Genomic DNA, 15,843 nt, shown 5'->3' with positions numbered 1-15,843 from the left:
TTTTAGTTTGGGCGCCTGGGTGGCTCAGTCAGTTGAGTGTCTGACTCTTGGTTTCAGCTTAGGTCATGATCTCATGGGTCTTGGGTCCAGCCCTACATCGGGCTCCCTGCTCAGTGGGGAGTCTGCTTGAAAGATTCTGTCCTTCTGCCCCTCCTCCCTTTCTTGCTCTCTCTAAAAATAAATAATTTTTGTAAAAAAAGAAGTTTTTTAGTTTGATGCAGTTCCACTTGTCTATTTTTGTTTTTGTTGTCTGTGCTCTTATGTCATATCTAAATATTATTTCCCAGACCAATGTTCAAGAGCTTTCCCCTGTTTTCTTCTTGTAGTTTACAGTTTCAGGTCTTAAGTTTAAACCTATCCTGACCCTTACCGCCTTCTGCAGCTTTATTGAGATGTAATTGACCTATAACATTGTGTCATTTTAAGGTATATAACATGTTGATTTGGTATGCTTATATATTACAAAATGATTACCACTATATTGTTAGCTAACACCTCTATCATGTCCTATAATTACCATTTGTTTCTGTGGTGAGAACATTTAAAATCTTTTCTCCTAGTAACTTTCAAGTATGTTATACAGTAGTATTAAGTATAAACATCATGTTGTACATTAGAACCCCAGAACTTAATTCATCTTATAACTAGAAATTGGTACCCTTTGACAAACATCTCTCCCTTTCCCCCACCTACCAGCCTATGGTAATCACAGGCTATGTACACTTTGTTTCTTTGAGTTCAGTTTTTTGTTTTTTAGTGATTTCACATATAAGCAATATTATAGAGCGTTTGTCTTTCCTTGTCTAACTTATTTCACTTGGCATAATGCCCACAAGTTTATCCATGTTGGCACAAATGGAAGGATTTCCTTCTTCCTCATGACTGAATAAAATGTTATTTTATATAAATACTACATTTTCTTTATTGATCCATCCATTGACAGACACTGTTTCCATATCTTGCCTATTGTGAATAATGCTGATACAAACATGAGGATGCAGATTTCTGTTCAAGATCCTGTTTTCATTTCCCGTGGATACGAAGTGGATTAGAAATGGGATTGCTGGATCATATGGTAGTTCTACTTTTAACTTTCTGAGAAACCTCCATACTGCTATTCATAGTGGCTATACCAATTTACGTTTCCACCAACAGTGCGTAAGTGTTTCATTTTCCCCATATTTTCGCCAACGTTTGTTATTTCTTGAGTTTTTGATGAGAGCCATTCTAATAAATGTAAGGAGTTATCTCATTGTGGTTTTGGTTTGCATTTCTCTGATATTAGTGATATATTGAGCATATTTTCATGTACCTTTGGCTATTTTTATGTCTTTGAAAATAGTCTATTCTATTCCTTTGCTCATTCCTAAATCAGATTGTTTGGGTTTTTGCTATTGAGTTTTACAAGTTCTTTATATATTTTGGACATTTTCCTTACCAGATACATGATTTGCAGATATTCTCTCCCATTCCATAGATCGTCTTCATTTTTTGATTGTTTCTTTTGCTATGCAGGAGCCTTTTAGTTTGATGAAGTCCCATTTATTATTTCTTGTTTTTGCTGCATGTGCTTTGGTGTCATATCTAAAAAGTCATTGCCAACAACAATGTCAATGTCAATGCTTTTTCCCTATGTCATCTTCTAGGATTTTTATGGTGTTCATTCTTACATTTAAGTCTTTAATCTATTTCAAGTTAATTTTTGTGAATTGTGTAAACCAGGGGTTTACTTTTATTCTTTTGCATGTGAACATCCTGTTTTCCCAATGTCATTTATAGAATACATTCTCCTTTCCTTGTTGAGTATTTTTAGCTCCCTCATCAGATTATTTGTTGAGCATGTACATGGGGTTTTGTTCTGGGCTCTCCATTCTGTTCCATTGGTCTGCTCTTGTAACAGTATCATACTGTGTAATTGAAATCAGGAATTGTGTACCTCTAGTTTTGTTTTTTTCTCAGGATTGCTTTGGCTTTTCAAAGTTTCTCTGGTTCCATACAAATTTTAGGAATTTTTTCTATTTCTGAAAAATGCCATTGGAATTTTGATATAGATTGCATTGAAACTGCAGATGGCATTGGGTAGTATTGACTATTAATTCTTCTGATCCAGGAACACAGGATATCTTTCCGTTTGCATCTTAGATTTTTTTCATGAAAGTCTTGTAATTTTCAGGGTACAGATCTCTCACTTATTTGATTAAATTTATTCTGAAGTATTTTATTGATTTTGATGCTAGTGAGAAAGGTATTGTTATCTTTATTTCTTTTTAAGCTGTTTTGTTGTTAGTGTATAGAAATTCAAATGATTTCTGTATGTTGATTTTGTACCCTACAGAGTTACTGAATTTAATAGTTCTAACACACCTTTTTGGTTGGGTCTTTAGGACTATCTCTATATAAGATTATATTTTCTGCAAGACAGTTTTACTTCTTTCTTTCCAATTTGGGTGCCTTTTATTATTTTTCCTCCCTGACAGCTCTCATTACAACTTCTGGTACTGTGTTGAATATGAGTGGTGTGAATGAGCACATTTGTCTTATTCCTCATCTTACAGGAAAAGCTTTCAGCTTTTCACAATTGAGTATGATGTGGCTGTGGGTTTATTATATGTGGCCTTTATTTTGTTAAGGTATGTTCCTTCTATACTCAATTTGCTGATTATTTTTATCATGAAAGGATGTTGTATTTTGTCAAATGCTTTTTCTGTTTTTAATGAGAGGATCTTATGATCTTTTATCTTTCATTCTATTAATGTGGTATATCACAGTTATTGATTTGCATATGTTGTACTATCCTTGCATTCCAGAGATAAATACCATTTGATAATGGTGTTTGGTTCTTTTAATGTTCTGCTGAATTTAGTTTAGCAATATTTTGTTGAGAATTTTTACATCTGTATTCATTAGAGATGTTGGTCTATAGTTTTCTTATAGTGTTCTTATTTGACTTTGGTATCAATATAAAGCTGACCTCATAGGATGAATTTGGAAATAGTCTCTCCTCTTCAGTTTTCTGGAAGAGTTTGAGAATGATTGGCATTAACTCTTCTTTAAGTGTTTGGTATAATTCACCAGGGAGACTATCTGGCTTGGCCTTTTCTGTGTTGGGAGGTTTTTGATTACTGATTCTATCTCATTACTCACTATTGGTCTGTTCTGATTTTCTATTTTTTCGTGATTTAGTATTGGTTGGTTATGTTTCTAGGAGTTTATCTACTTTTTCTAGGTTATCCAATTTGTCCGCATATAATTATTCATAATAGTTGCTGATGATCCTTTGCGTGTTTATGTTATCAGTTATAATGTTTCTTCTTTAATTTATGGTTATTTATTTGAATCTTCTTCTTTTCTTAGTCTAGTTGGATATTTGTCAATTTTGTGTGTCTTTTCAAGAAACCAACTCTTATTTTGTATTTCTTTCCATCTGCTAATCTGGCGGCTTGTTTGTTCTTTTTTCTTTTTCCTTGAGGTATAGAGTTAGGTTGTTTATTTGAGACCTTTTTTTTTTCTTATATGGAGGCTTTTATTGCTATAAACTTCCCTCTTAGAACTGCTTTGCAGAATCCTATAGATTTTGATATGTTGTTCTTCCATTTTCATTTGTTTCAGTATAATTTTTGATTTCATGTTTGATTTCTTCTTTGACCCACCAGTCGTTTCAGAGCATGTTCTCTAATTTCCACGTATTGGTGTTTTCCAGATTTCTTTCTATTGTTAATTTTCAGTTCCATATCATTGTTGTTGGAAAAGTTACTTTGTATGATTTCAGTCTTAAATTTGCTAAGACTTGTTTTATGACTTATCATATGATCTGTCCTGGAGAATGTTCCATGCACACTTGAGAAGAATGTGTATTCTGCTGCTGCTAAATGGAATATTCTGTATGTGTCTGTTATATCCATTTGGTCCAAGGTCTGGTCTTAGTCCAGCTTTTCCTTGTTGGTTTTCTGCCTGGGTATCTATCCATTGTAGAAAGTGGAATCTTTAATTCCTGTAGTATTATTGTATTGTTGTCAAGTTTCTCCCTTCAGTTTTGTTAGTACTTGCATATGATATTTAGGTACTACAGTGTTGGGTGCATATATATTTATGATTGTCATATCTTGAAGAATTGACTGCCTTATTGTATAATGATCTTTTTTCCCTTCTTGTTGCCATTTTGGCTTACAGTCCATTTTGTCTGACATATAGCTATCCCTGCTTGCTTGTTTTCCACTTGCATGGAAAATCTTTTTCCATTCCTCTACATTTGCTTATGTGTGTCCTTATAGCTGAAGTGATTCTCTTGTGGGCAGCATATACTTGGGTCTTGTTTTTCTACCCATTCATGAAGCAACTCTATGTCGTTTGATTAGAAAATTCAATTCATGTGCATTTAGAGTGTTTATAGATAGGCAAGGACTTACTAATTCCAACTTGTTGATTGTTATTTTGCTGTTTCATAGTTTCTTTGTTTCTTCCTCTCTTCCTGCCTTCCTTTGTGAATTTGTGATTTTTCATAGTAGTATGCTTTGATTCCCTTCTCTTTTTTAAAAATTTTTTAAATTATTATGTTATGTTAATCACCATACATTACATCATTAGTTTTTGATGTAGTGTTCCATGATTCATTATTTGCATATAACACCCAGTGCTCCATTCAGTACGTGCCCTCTTTAATACCTGTCACCAGGCTAACATAACATAATAAAATTAAAAAAAAAATAAAAATAAATAAATAAACAATGGGTAAAAATCATATGACTCTTTCATTAGATGCAGAAAAAGCACTTGACAAAGTATAAGATAGTTTAATGGTGAAAATTTAAACAAATTCCTGGATTTTTTGTGTTTCTTTTGTCTTTGCATTTTTTGCATATTTGATGGAGTAGTATCCTCTTCCAGAGTTTATGGACTGGTTTTGATGGGGAAATACCTTTACCTGTGGGTGAGTGTGTTGGGAGGCATTCTCTCAGTGGAGTATAGAGATTACAGCTCCAGGGAAGGCCCTGTGGCACAGTCTCTATGCAGCTTCTTCAGCTGAGGTCAGTGCCAGTGAAGATTGCAGGGGTCCTCAAATGACCAAAGCTGTGGCAAGGTTGTTGGGTTCTTCAGTGTTGGGTTCTTCACTTCAAGGTGATGGTGGTGGTGGTGGTGGCAGCAGTGGCAATGGTGTCTGATGCACAGTGCCTCTGTTGTAGTGATAGGGCTGAGGTTGGAGCACTTATAGAGTGAAAGCATGCCAAGGTCTGGGGCCATCGCTAGCCCAGAGTGTCAGTGGCTCTGCTGCGTTAGGCACAGGTGTTCTTGGAGGATTCCTGGAGGTAGGGACTGGAAAGCATGTGCTCACTGAGCAACAGTGGATCCAGGGTCTATTTGAATAGCACAAAGGGGCAGTGGCTCTTGTTTCTTGGGTCTTGTTTTTTTTATTGTTATGTTAATCACCATACATTACATCATTAGTTTTTGATGTAGTGTTCCATGAAGTGGCTCTTGTGCCTAAAATGTGGGTGCATGTGGAGCAGCTATAGCTCTGGCGTCTGGGGCACCTGCAGTATTTGGAAAGAGGGGTGGCAGCCCTGGTTCTGAGAGAGCAGAACATCAACTCTTTCTGAGTGGGGCATAGCAACATCTCTTATCTGGAGGGTCAGCAGTGGGGATGGCTGTTGATTACCTCAGTGGCAAAAACTACCTGTGTCTTTCTGGAGCTCCAGGTGAACACTGGGATTTTCTACTGTGAAAGCTATGGGAAGTCTACGGCTGTCATGGGGATTGTTGAGGTCCCCTGTGGCAAAGTCTGCCAGTGTCTTCTGCAGAGCAGGCCACTGGGTACTATGGTGGCACCTGCTGCATGTTACTGATAGCTCCCACCCATCTTTGTTCTAGTTGTTTCCAGGTGTCTCCTCCTTTTTTTTTTTTTTGGCTCATCACATAGCTGTAAGTTCTTAAATGATACTCTTGAGCCCTTCCAGTGCTATTTTCATTTGTAGATAGTGGTCTTCTTGTTTTTTTTTTTTGTGAGGGGATGAAGGCTGGCATCCCCTACTTTGCCATCTGGCTGATCTTATTCTTCCTCAGTACAATTTTTTAAATGGAAGAAAGGTAAATGTGTGTCCTTAGCTTACTAGATCTTCCTAGTTCATTTCTTTATAAAATATATAGGATGATCTTAATAAGAAATCAAGGCCTCAGAAATTCCTTACCATAAATTACTTTCTAAATGTTAATATTAAGAGGGAGTCAACTTATTTAATTAATATTTGGCCCCAAACTCCCAGACTGTCATACATTTTCAGTTCCAGTATAGATGATGCCCCACTGTCTTTGGGCCCTAGAAAACTTCTTTGTAAGTGGTACACTTGTTGGTATAACCAATACAAGGAAGACAGGGACTGTGGCTATTGATAGTACTTGTGATAGTACTTGTGCATTTATCTGAGGTAAAATGAAGTTATCTTAGAAACAGAAATGGTAGAATTTATAAAGGTGAGAATAAGATCAATAGGAAGTTTCAGGAATTACATAATGGAAAACAAGTATTCAAGCAGTCATTCAACTGAGCTTAGTGTGTGATCTCATGAATGGTAATGGATTGCTTATAAAGTGTTTGTAAGACTGCTTATGTTAATAGCTGATCTCACTTAACTCAATATTCCAAACTCTCCAATTCCTAAAATATATTTACATAGGTTGAGCTGGCTACCTGAGCTCCCACTGTCCTCAAATACTGGCTCAGTTTGGAGCTCTGTACGGATCAATCTGATCTTCCTGTTACTAGTAAACTGTGGCATCTGGTATAATATATTTTGTATAGGACACACATTCCTAAAGTGTTTTGGTTTACCACGGTGGCAATTCCCTTTATGGGTTAAAGAATAAAGTAAATTGTTACTATACAAATACAGTGGTTCAAAAGTTTTTTCTTTCTCATATAATATTCCAGAGGTAGGCATGTTGTTAAAGACATCTCAGCAACTTGGCTCTATGACATTTTCTAAGAATCTGTGGTCTTTCTTCTTGCTCAGCCATACCTTATGTCTCTGGTAGAAGATAGTTTCCCAAAATAATGCAATATATGTTAAGAAAAAAAAAAAAGAAGATAGCCGGAGGGGAAGAATGAAGGGGAGAAAATCGGAGGGGGAGACAAACCATGAGAGATGATGAACTCTGAAAAACAAACTGAGGGTTCTAGAGGGGAGGGGGCTGGGAGGATGGGTTAGCCTGGTGATGGGTATTAAAGAGGGCACGTTCTGCATGGAGCACTGGGTGTTATACACAAACAATAAATCATGGAACACTACATCAAAAACTAATGATGTAATGTATGGTGATTAACATAACAATAAAAAAAAGATAGTTTCCCAGCACAAAATCTTTATACCAGCCTATGGAATCGAGGAAAGAGGAAATGAAACTGTAACTACCTTTTATTTACTGCCATTAACTTGATGATTTGGATATATAATGTCTGCTGACTTTCCAATGACCAGAACCTAGTCACATAACCGCATCTGGTTGTAAGAGAGTCTGAGAAATGTTTTTTTTTTTTAGCTTGGGGTTTGTTGCCTTGCTAATAATAAGAAACTTCTATTACTAAATGGAAAAAAAAAGGAGTGGATATGGGGGACAATTGCCAGTTTCTGTGTTATCTTTCCTCTCTCTTTAGCTCAGCATTAGTCATTAGAGGTGTTGGTAGCAGGATACTCTTCCTACTAGTCATGTTTTTCTGGAGTGCCAAAGTTTATATAGAGAAGGCAGAGATCAGTATGGATCAAAATGTCATGAACTGTTTTATTGATGATAAGCAAGATTTCACAGTAAGCTTCTAGATTCCTCTTTTTCTGTAGAGATCTCAGATAGGGTTTTCCTAGTACCACTTTCCAGGAACTGTCCAGTATCCACATGGTTACTGTGGGAAATATCCTATTAGTACAGTATGGTCTTATAATACCTTTATTCATATTTGATTGTACTGTAGTGGGTACCTACCCAGGCCTGGTCCAATTGCCGTACTCTCCAATCTTGATACAGTTGGTCCATGTTAAGTGAGCATCTGACTCATGTTAAGGGAGTTGGAGAAGTTCTGAATCTCTTTTCTGGAATTTCTAGACAGTTGAACCAAGAGAAATTTCCCTCTAAGGACTCAAAACTATCATATGTAAAGCCCTAGAGTTGTTAGGAGCTATGCTTTTGACCATGTGGAGGAAGGTTGGCCTAATGAAATAGAAAAATGAAGCTGGAGTGTAAACATAAATGAAAACAAGAGAAAGAAAGATAAAATATCTGTATTTCTTCCTTCAATACCAGTGTAATAAATTATGTTTCATTAGTCTGTCTGTTCTTAGTCTCATAATTTTTTATGAATTTTCTGGACTTATTAGAAATGATATTTCTCCATCATTTCAGCTGGTGTACAGTAGTAATCTATAGTTTATTGGAGGTGGAAAAGAATTACAGGTCAGAGGGCTTCAGATTTAGTAAGTTTATGCTTATCTTCAATGCCTCTTTAAGACTGTTTTAGAAGCCATGAGGAAAAGATTTCTACTCTCTTCTCTCATCATTCATTTGTGGAAAATTTAAATTGGTTTGATCTGAAAATTCTTTGAAAAATGTAGGATTTATATTCCCTCTTTCAATAAAAATATTTGGGGGACCACAAAACAGAAAATACAATGAAATTAGTGAGTTGACATTGGGAACATAATTTAGAAGATATCACTAAGAAGTTTGTTTCAAATATTAATCTTTAAAAGTCTCTATTGCCTCAAATAGAATAAGTATAATTCATGTTGGAGACCTTGGTTTTGGATGTCAAACTCCATAAGGAAGAAAGATTATGGGATATAGTTACTCAAGGTGTTGATTTTTTCATTCACTCAATAAATATTTATCTAACACCTTAATTGGGCATGGCACTACTCTTCTAGCACTGGAAACTCAGTGATGTACAAGACAAAAAAAGATTTCTGTTGTTATGGAGGTTATAGTCCAGTGAAGGGTTCAGGTAGTAAACATAAAAAGGACAGTGTTGCTGAGTTGTGATGAACCAAGCTGAGTAAAGATCATGGTAAGAAAATTAGATTTTATCCTTGGTGTAAATAGGAAGCCATTTGAGATATTTAAGTCAGAGACTGATACATGACTTTTATATTTAAAAAAATCACTCTGATTTATGGTATGCAGAATGTACTATAGGGAGTGGAGAACGGAAGTAGGGAGTCAATTAGAAGGCTTTTATAGAATATTAGAAGAGAAATTGATGAAAGCTCAGCCTAGACTTGTAGCCATTGAGAAGGTAAGAAGTGATCATACTCTGGCTGTATTTAGGAAATAGTGTCAGTAAGACTTGGATTAGGTGGTAGAGGCAGGTAGTGAGGAGAAGAAAGAAATCAAGGATGATTTCTGCTTTGGCCTGAACATCTGGTTGACTAATGGTCCTAAAAACTGAAATAAGGAAGTCTAGGGGTAAATCAGAATTTGGTTTTAGGGTATGTTAAACTGTAAATGCCTGTTAGTCACAAGATGAAGTTGAGTCAGATGTCAGGTTATGAAAGCTAAAATTTTAGCTAACATTTCAGTGGCTCTGTTTATTCTAGTTGAGATGGGTGGCCATTCAAATGGAAACATAAGCTAGTAGTCTCTAATAGTTGTCAAGGAGTATAGCCTCAAAATTCCTAATGTTCAATGCTATTTATGCAGATTGCCTAAATTATTTACAATAATTTTCCAACATTCACATTTACTGCCCTAGTACCAGCCATGCACAAGTATCTATGCCAGTGCATTCATTATTTAATTGTACCTCATGGTGTTTGATAATAGGATACAGGGAACCTAAGTACACTATTTGGACTATGGAAGGACAGATTCTCTTAGTAGATTTGGTCAGTATACTGGATACAAGGGAACATTTTGACATGTGCCTTCACATTTGCAAAGTGTTGCCCTTTTAGTGTTTCCATCTCACCCTGGAAAACCCACACTGATCTGAGGGAAAGTCCCTAACAATAATGAAAGAGGGTATTCAAGAGAGAAATTAATAATAAAGTTCATTGGTATCTTTAGATGCAATAGATGGACTAATAAAAAAATAGGCTAGATGAAGAACACCACTTTCAACAGAATTCACCTGACTACAGATATTTCTCAAGTTATGATGGGGTTATATCTTGATAAACCATGCATTTAATACACTTAGCCTACTGAACATCATAACTTAGCCTACCTTCCCTTAGAGATGCTCAGAAAGAACACTTAATTAGCCTATAATAGGACAAAATCACCTAACACAAAGCCTATTTTGCAATAAAGTGTTGAATATCTCATGTAATTTTTTGAATACTATAAAAATAGAATTGTTATATGGCTACAGAATGGTTGTAAGTGTATTGGTTGTTTACACTTAAGATTGTATGGCTGACTGGGAACTGTGGCTTGCTGCTGCTGCCCAGCATCATAAGTGACTATCCTACCTTATGATAGTAGCCCAGGAAAAGATTAGAATTCAAATTCCGAGGTACAGTTTCTACTGAATGTATATTGCTTTTACACCATCATAAATTTGAAAAATTGTTAAGTTGAACCATTGTAAGTTAGTCTATGACTAAATACAATTTTTATATTATCTCTCCAAATGGGACTGAATTATCCAATTTCTGACTTTTCTTGAATAATATCTTGGTGTTTAACAAGCCCTGAATTGGCATTCCTAACCTGGTATCTCAGATTTACAAGTGAACTGATTAAACATTGTGAATACTTAGAAATAACATCACCATTCCTAATGGTATCTATACAGTCACCTTTGATGGACTAATGTTTAAAAATGGTGAAAAGAGAATTAAGAAATGGTAAAGGAAGAAAAAGAATGTGGGGGGAAATGTAATTAATGAAAGGAGCAGGTAAACAAGAAAAACCCCCTTGATCATAAAAGAAAATGGGGAAGGATTAGATGGGAATTCACAGTGGCTAAAAAAACATCATCTTAATTCTCCTAACAATCCATTGAGGTAGATATTGTTTCTTTTATAGATGAGGCAGCTGTATTTAGGAAGTTTCATTTTAAAGAAGGTAACTGCTAGGCAGAATTCTTTTTTTCTTTAAGTTTTTATTTAAATTACATTTAGTTAACATACAGTGTAATATTAGCTTCAGGTGTACATTATAGTGATTCAACACTTCCATACAACACACAATGCTCATCACAAGTGCACTCCTTAATCTCCATCACCTATTTAACTCATGCTTCCACTCACCTCCCTTCTGGTAACCATCGGTTTGTTCTCTATAGTTAAGGATCCATTTCTTGGTTTGTCTCTCTTTCCCCCTTTGCTCATTTATTTTGTTTCTTAAATTCCACATATGAGTGAAATCACATGGTATTAGTCTTTCTCTGGCTGATTTTGCTTAGCATAATATTCTCTAGCTCTATCCATGTCATTACAGATGGCAAGATCTCATTCTTTATTAATTTATGTATTTATTTGAGAGAGAGCACACAAGCAGGGGGAGTGGCAGAGGGAGAGGGAGAGGGAGAAGCAAGGAGCCTGATGCAGGGCTCGATCATAGGACCCTGGGATCATGACCTGAGCTGAAAGCAAACGCTTAAAGACTGAACCACCCAGGTGCCCCAAGATCTCATTCTTTTTTATGGCTGAGTAATATTCCATTGTATATGTATACCACATCTTCTTTATCCTTTCATCAGTCAGTGGACATTTGGGCTTTTTCCATAATTTGGCTGTTATAGATAATGCTGCTATAAACATCACGGTGCATGTGTCCCTTTGAATCAGTATTTTTGTAGCTTTTGGGTAAATACCTAGTAGTGTAATTGCTGGATCTTAGGATTGTTCTATTTTTAACTTTTTTAGGAACCTCCATATTGTTTTCCAGAATGGCTGCACCAGTTTGTATTCCCACCAACAGTGCAAGAGGGTTCCCCTTTCTCCACATCCTTGCCAACATTTGTTATTTCCTGTTATTAATTTTAGCCATTCTGACAGGTGAGAGGTGATATCCCATTTCAGTTTTGATTTGTATTTCACTGATGATGAGTGATGTTGAGCATATTTTCATGTGTCCATTGGCCATCTGTATGTCTTTTTTTGAAAAATGTCTGTTCATGTCTTCTGCCCATTTTAATTGGATTATTTTGGGTGTTGAGTGTGACAAGTTCTTTATCTATTTTGGATACTACCCCTTTATCACATATGCCATTTGCAAATATTTTCTCCCATTCCATAGGTTGCCTTTTAGTTTTATTGATTGTTTCCTTCACTGTGCAGAAGATTTTTATTTTGATGTAGCCCCAATAGTTTATTTTTGCCTTTGTTCCCCTTCCTTCAGGGGACATATCTAGAAAGAAATTGCTACAGCTGATGTCAAAGAGGTTACTGACTGTATTCTCCCCTAGGATTTTCATGATTCCATGTCTCACCTTTAGATCTTTCATCCATTTTGAATTTATTTTTGTGTATGGTGTAAGAAAGTAGTCTAGTTTCATTCTTTCCATGTTGCTATCCAGTTTTCCTAGCACCATTTGTTGAAGAGAATGTCTTTTTCCTGTGGATATTCTTTCCTGATTTGTCAAAGATTAATTAATTGACCATATAGTTGTGGGTTCATTTCTGGGTTTTCTATTCTGTTCCATTGATCTATGTATCTATTTTTGTGCCAGTTTTACCATACTGTTTTGATCACTACAGTTTTGTAATATAACTTGAAGTCCAGAATTGTGATGCCTCCAGCTTTGCTTTCTTTTTCAAGATTGCTTTGGCTATTTGGGGTCTTTTGTGGTTCCATGCAAATTCAGGATTCTCCTAGTGTACAGGCCTTTGATAATCCCCTCCCTTTGAGTTGGAGCAGAACCAGTGAATATGTGATGGAATATCATTCCTGTGATTATAGTATATAGTAAAGATAAAGGAATTTTGAAGATGAAATTAAGGTTCATAATTAGTGAGCTTTGAGTTAATCAAAAGGGAGATCATTCTGAGTGCGCCTGACCTAATCATGTGAGTCCTTTAAAAGATGGGAGATGTCAGAGAGATTCTCTTGCTGGCTTGGAAGAAATAAACTGTCATGTTGTGAGAGGGCCATGTGATTAGGATGTGAGGGGAATTCCTAGGAGCCAAGAGCAACCCCTGGCAGATAATAAGAAAAGGAATGTATGGCTATAAAAAAACTTGAATTCTACCAACAACCAATGAGCTCACAAGAGGACTTTCGCCTCTGATGGGAGTGCAGCCCCAGCCAATAACTTTATTTGGTCTTATGAGTCTCTTGAGCAAAAAGAGAACTCACTTGTGTGATATTATAAATGGGTGTTGTTTTAAGTTCCCAAGATTTTTTACACAGTGATGAAAACCAAATATAGTAATGAAGGAAAAAATAGTTAATAGTTCGGCAGTTTTGCTCCCTTCATTTTAGACATCCTGAAGATACAATTAGGTTTCTTCAATGAGATTTTGTTATAGACTGGGTTTTTTTTATGGATTCCTACTTGTAATCTAGGAAAGCAAGTATAGTTTTCTTGGATTCTCTCTCTATTGCCTTGTTTCACAGAGCACTCTCATGGTTTACGCTTCTATAACTCTCCTTACCCCTCGTGATATCTTTTGTGATGGAAATGACTGAAAATGAAACAAAAAGATTTATAACCATGAGCACTGCTTATCACTTTAATTCTCTTTTCTTAAAATCTCACTAGGAAAATTTCTGAATTAGATACTAGTAGAGAAGGCAAAGCAAACATATAATATATGAGGGAATGGACTAAGATGAAAAAGGAAGGGAGTTTTAATCCAAATATATTTCTAATGTTGGCAGGTTCAAAAAATGCACCATTTGCCTGCTATGAAGAAGTACACTCTCAAGGTGATAGGTTTGGGAACTGTGGTCATAAAAGAGGCAGTTATCAATACTGTCTATGGAGGTATGCTATGCAAATATTAAAGATACTTTTCTTATGTTCTATAAGATTCTATTTTTAGTTTTTCTCTATATATGTCATTCATTCCAGTGGTTTCAAGTATCACATGTGTATGGGAGTGAATCTTAAATCAAATTCTGTAGCCCTGACATCTTTCTTGTGCTACAGGCTTAAATTTCTGTCTAATTTTTATACATTTGTATGTGACTGATCATTAGGCTTCTAAATTCAATCCAAGATTGAAAGTAATAATATCCATTATGCCTTTCCTATTTGAACCTGCACATTTTTCCTTATAAAAATACTATCCCCATTCACTTCATTGCTTGCCCAAGCTGAAGACTGCCCAGTGTCTATAAAATGAAATTAAATTTCTCCTGCATCTGAAGAGCAAGCTCTTTGATATTTTGGTCATGAATTTATTTTAACAAACATTTATTAAGAATCTACTCTGTGCTGGACACTGGGCTAGCTACTTGTTAGCAAAGCATACATGGCCTTTGTACTTATGGAATTTGAACACGCCATGTAGTTTTGTTTCCTTGGTTTGTTATGCTGTTACTTTGTTTGGTAATACCTTACTCTCTGCCTATTGAAATTCTACTAATTAGTAAGCTTTGACTCAGATGGCAGAATCTTTTCCATGAAGTTTCCCCTAATTGTTAAGTTAAAATGTGTCCTCATCTTAAATCTCTGTAAGAATTATTTTATTTGTAGCACTTTTAATGGGATTTATATTACATTTAATATTAAACCGTAATGCCCGCGAGGGTAGGGGCCACAACTTATTTATCTTTCTATCCCTCTACAGAGGGATATGGAATACTTGAGTGAATTGATTATTTGAAAATAAGTATATAAATCTGCACAGGGAATAAAAGGCCACTAGAGTCATTGAAAGATAAGCTTATAAGCTTACAAGAACATTTACTTTAAATGTTAGTGTTAAAATATTACATTTCCCTAGTAACATTTGACATAAATGAAGAACCGTTCTTTTTTTTTTTTTGTCAAAGAAAGCAAATCTGAAGCATTCCTAATAAATGCCTAATGTGTAATAATCATAATTTTATTATGTTTGCAGGAATCTTCAATGTGGAAGATTAGTTTGTACTTATCCTACTCGAATTCCTTTTTACAGAGAAAATGGTGCTGTGATTTATGCTTTTGTACGAAATAATTTATGTGTATCTGTATTCTACAAATCGGCTCAACCACAAGAAGATCCAATGGTAGTCTTAAGTGGCTCTCCTTGTGATATAGGGAGGGTAAATGATTTAAAATCTGTTTTTTTTTAAATCTAGTTTTATTCATTTCTTAATATTTTCATTTAAGTATCAAATTTCAGTTCATTTCTAGTGCTATGTAACTTTAAATATTTAGATAAGAAGAAAATGAATAAGCTTCATTTTGTCTCCACATATTGAGGGCAATAGGAATGTTTGATCTTCCTCAGAATTTCAGTATTATGACCAAGGATATTCCAAGTATTTGGGGGCTGGAGTGTGGAGGGGAGAGATCTTGGGAATGTATTAAGTACTCCATAGCATGGAAATTCACTTTTCTCCTTAGAGAAGAAAGAAGAAATCCCGCTTAGTAATATATGTCTCTTTGTAGTCCAGTAGATAAGAGCACAACTTAGATCAGGCTTCTTAGAATCAAATCTTCAAAACTGATTTTTTTTTTACATTTTGTAAGTTACATAACCAGTCTGAGATACTACAACTGTATGTAAAGTGGGGATAATAATAGCATTTACTCAATGGGGTTATTGCAAAGTTTAAATGAAATAACTGTAAAGTGCTTAGTATGATACCTGGCACATGGTGAGAGCTAAATATAGATAGGCTATTATTACTGATTATTATAATTCATTATCTCTGAGGCTAACCCAAATCTGGAGAAAACATAGAAGGAGTAAATTTACTTCA

At 35.4% G+C, this 15,843-nt stretch overlaps 1 protein-coding gene across 1 annotated transcript in view; it reads left to right on the top strand.

The window, feature by feature from the left end:
* The window catches only part of LOC116637698 (disintegrin and metalloproteinase domain-containing protein 32-like), a 167,293-nt gene that overhangs the window by 92,599 nt on the left and 58,851 nt on the right, over positions 1 to 15,843 (top strand). Inside the window, exons 10-11 of the mRNA XM_032413218.1 lie at positions 13,810 to 13,915; positions 14,997 to 15,180. Coding sequence (XP_032269109.1) covers positions 13,810 to 13,915; positions 14,997 to 15,180 — 290 coding nt within the window. The remainder of the gene's footprint in view (positions 1 to 13,809; positions 13,916 to 14,996; positions 15,181 to 15,843) is intronic.

This window comes from Phoca vitulina, unplaced genomic scaffold (genome assembly GCF_004348235.1).
Source record: "Phoca vitulina isolate PV1807 unplaced genomic scaffold, GSC_HSeal_1.0 scaffold15, whole genome shotgun sequence".
Classification (NCBI taxonomy): domain Eukaryota; kingdom Metazoa; phylum Chordata; class Mammalia; order Carnivora; family Phocidae; genus Phoca; species Phoca vitulina.
This window is presented reverse-complemented; position numbering and strand designations above follow the sequence as displayed.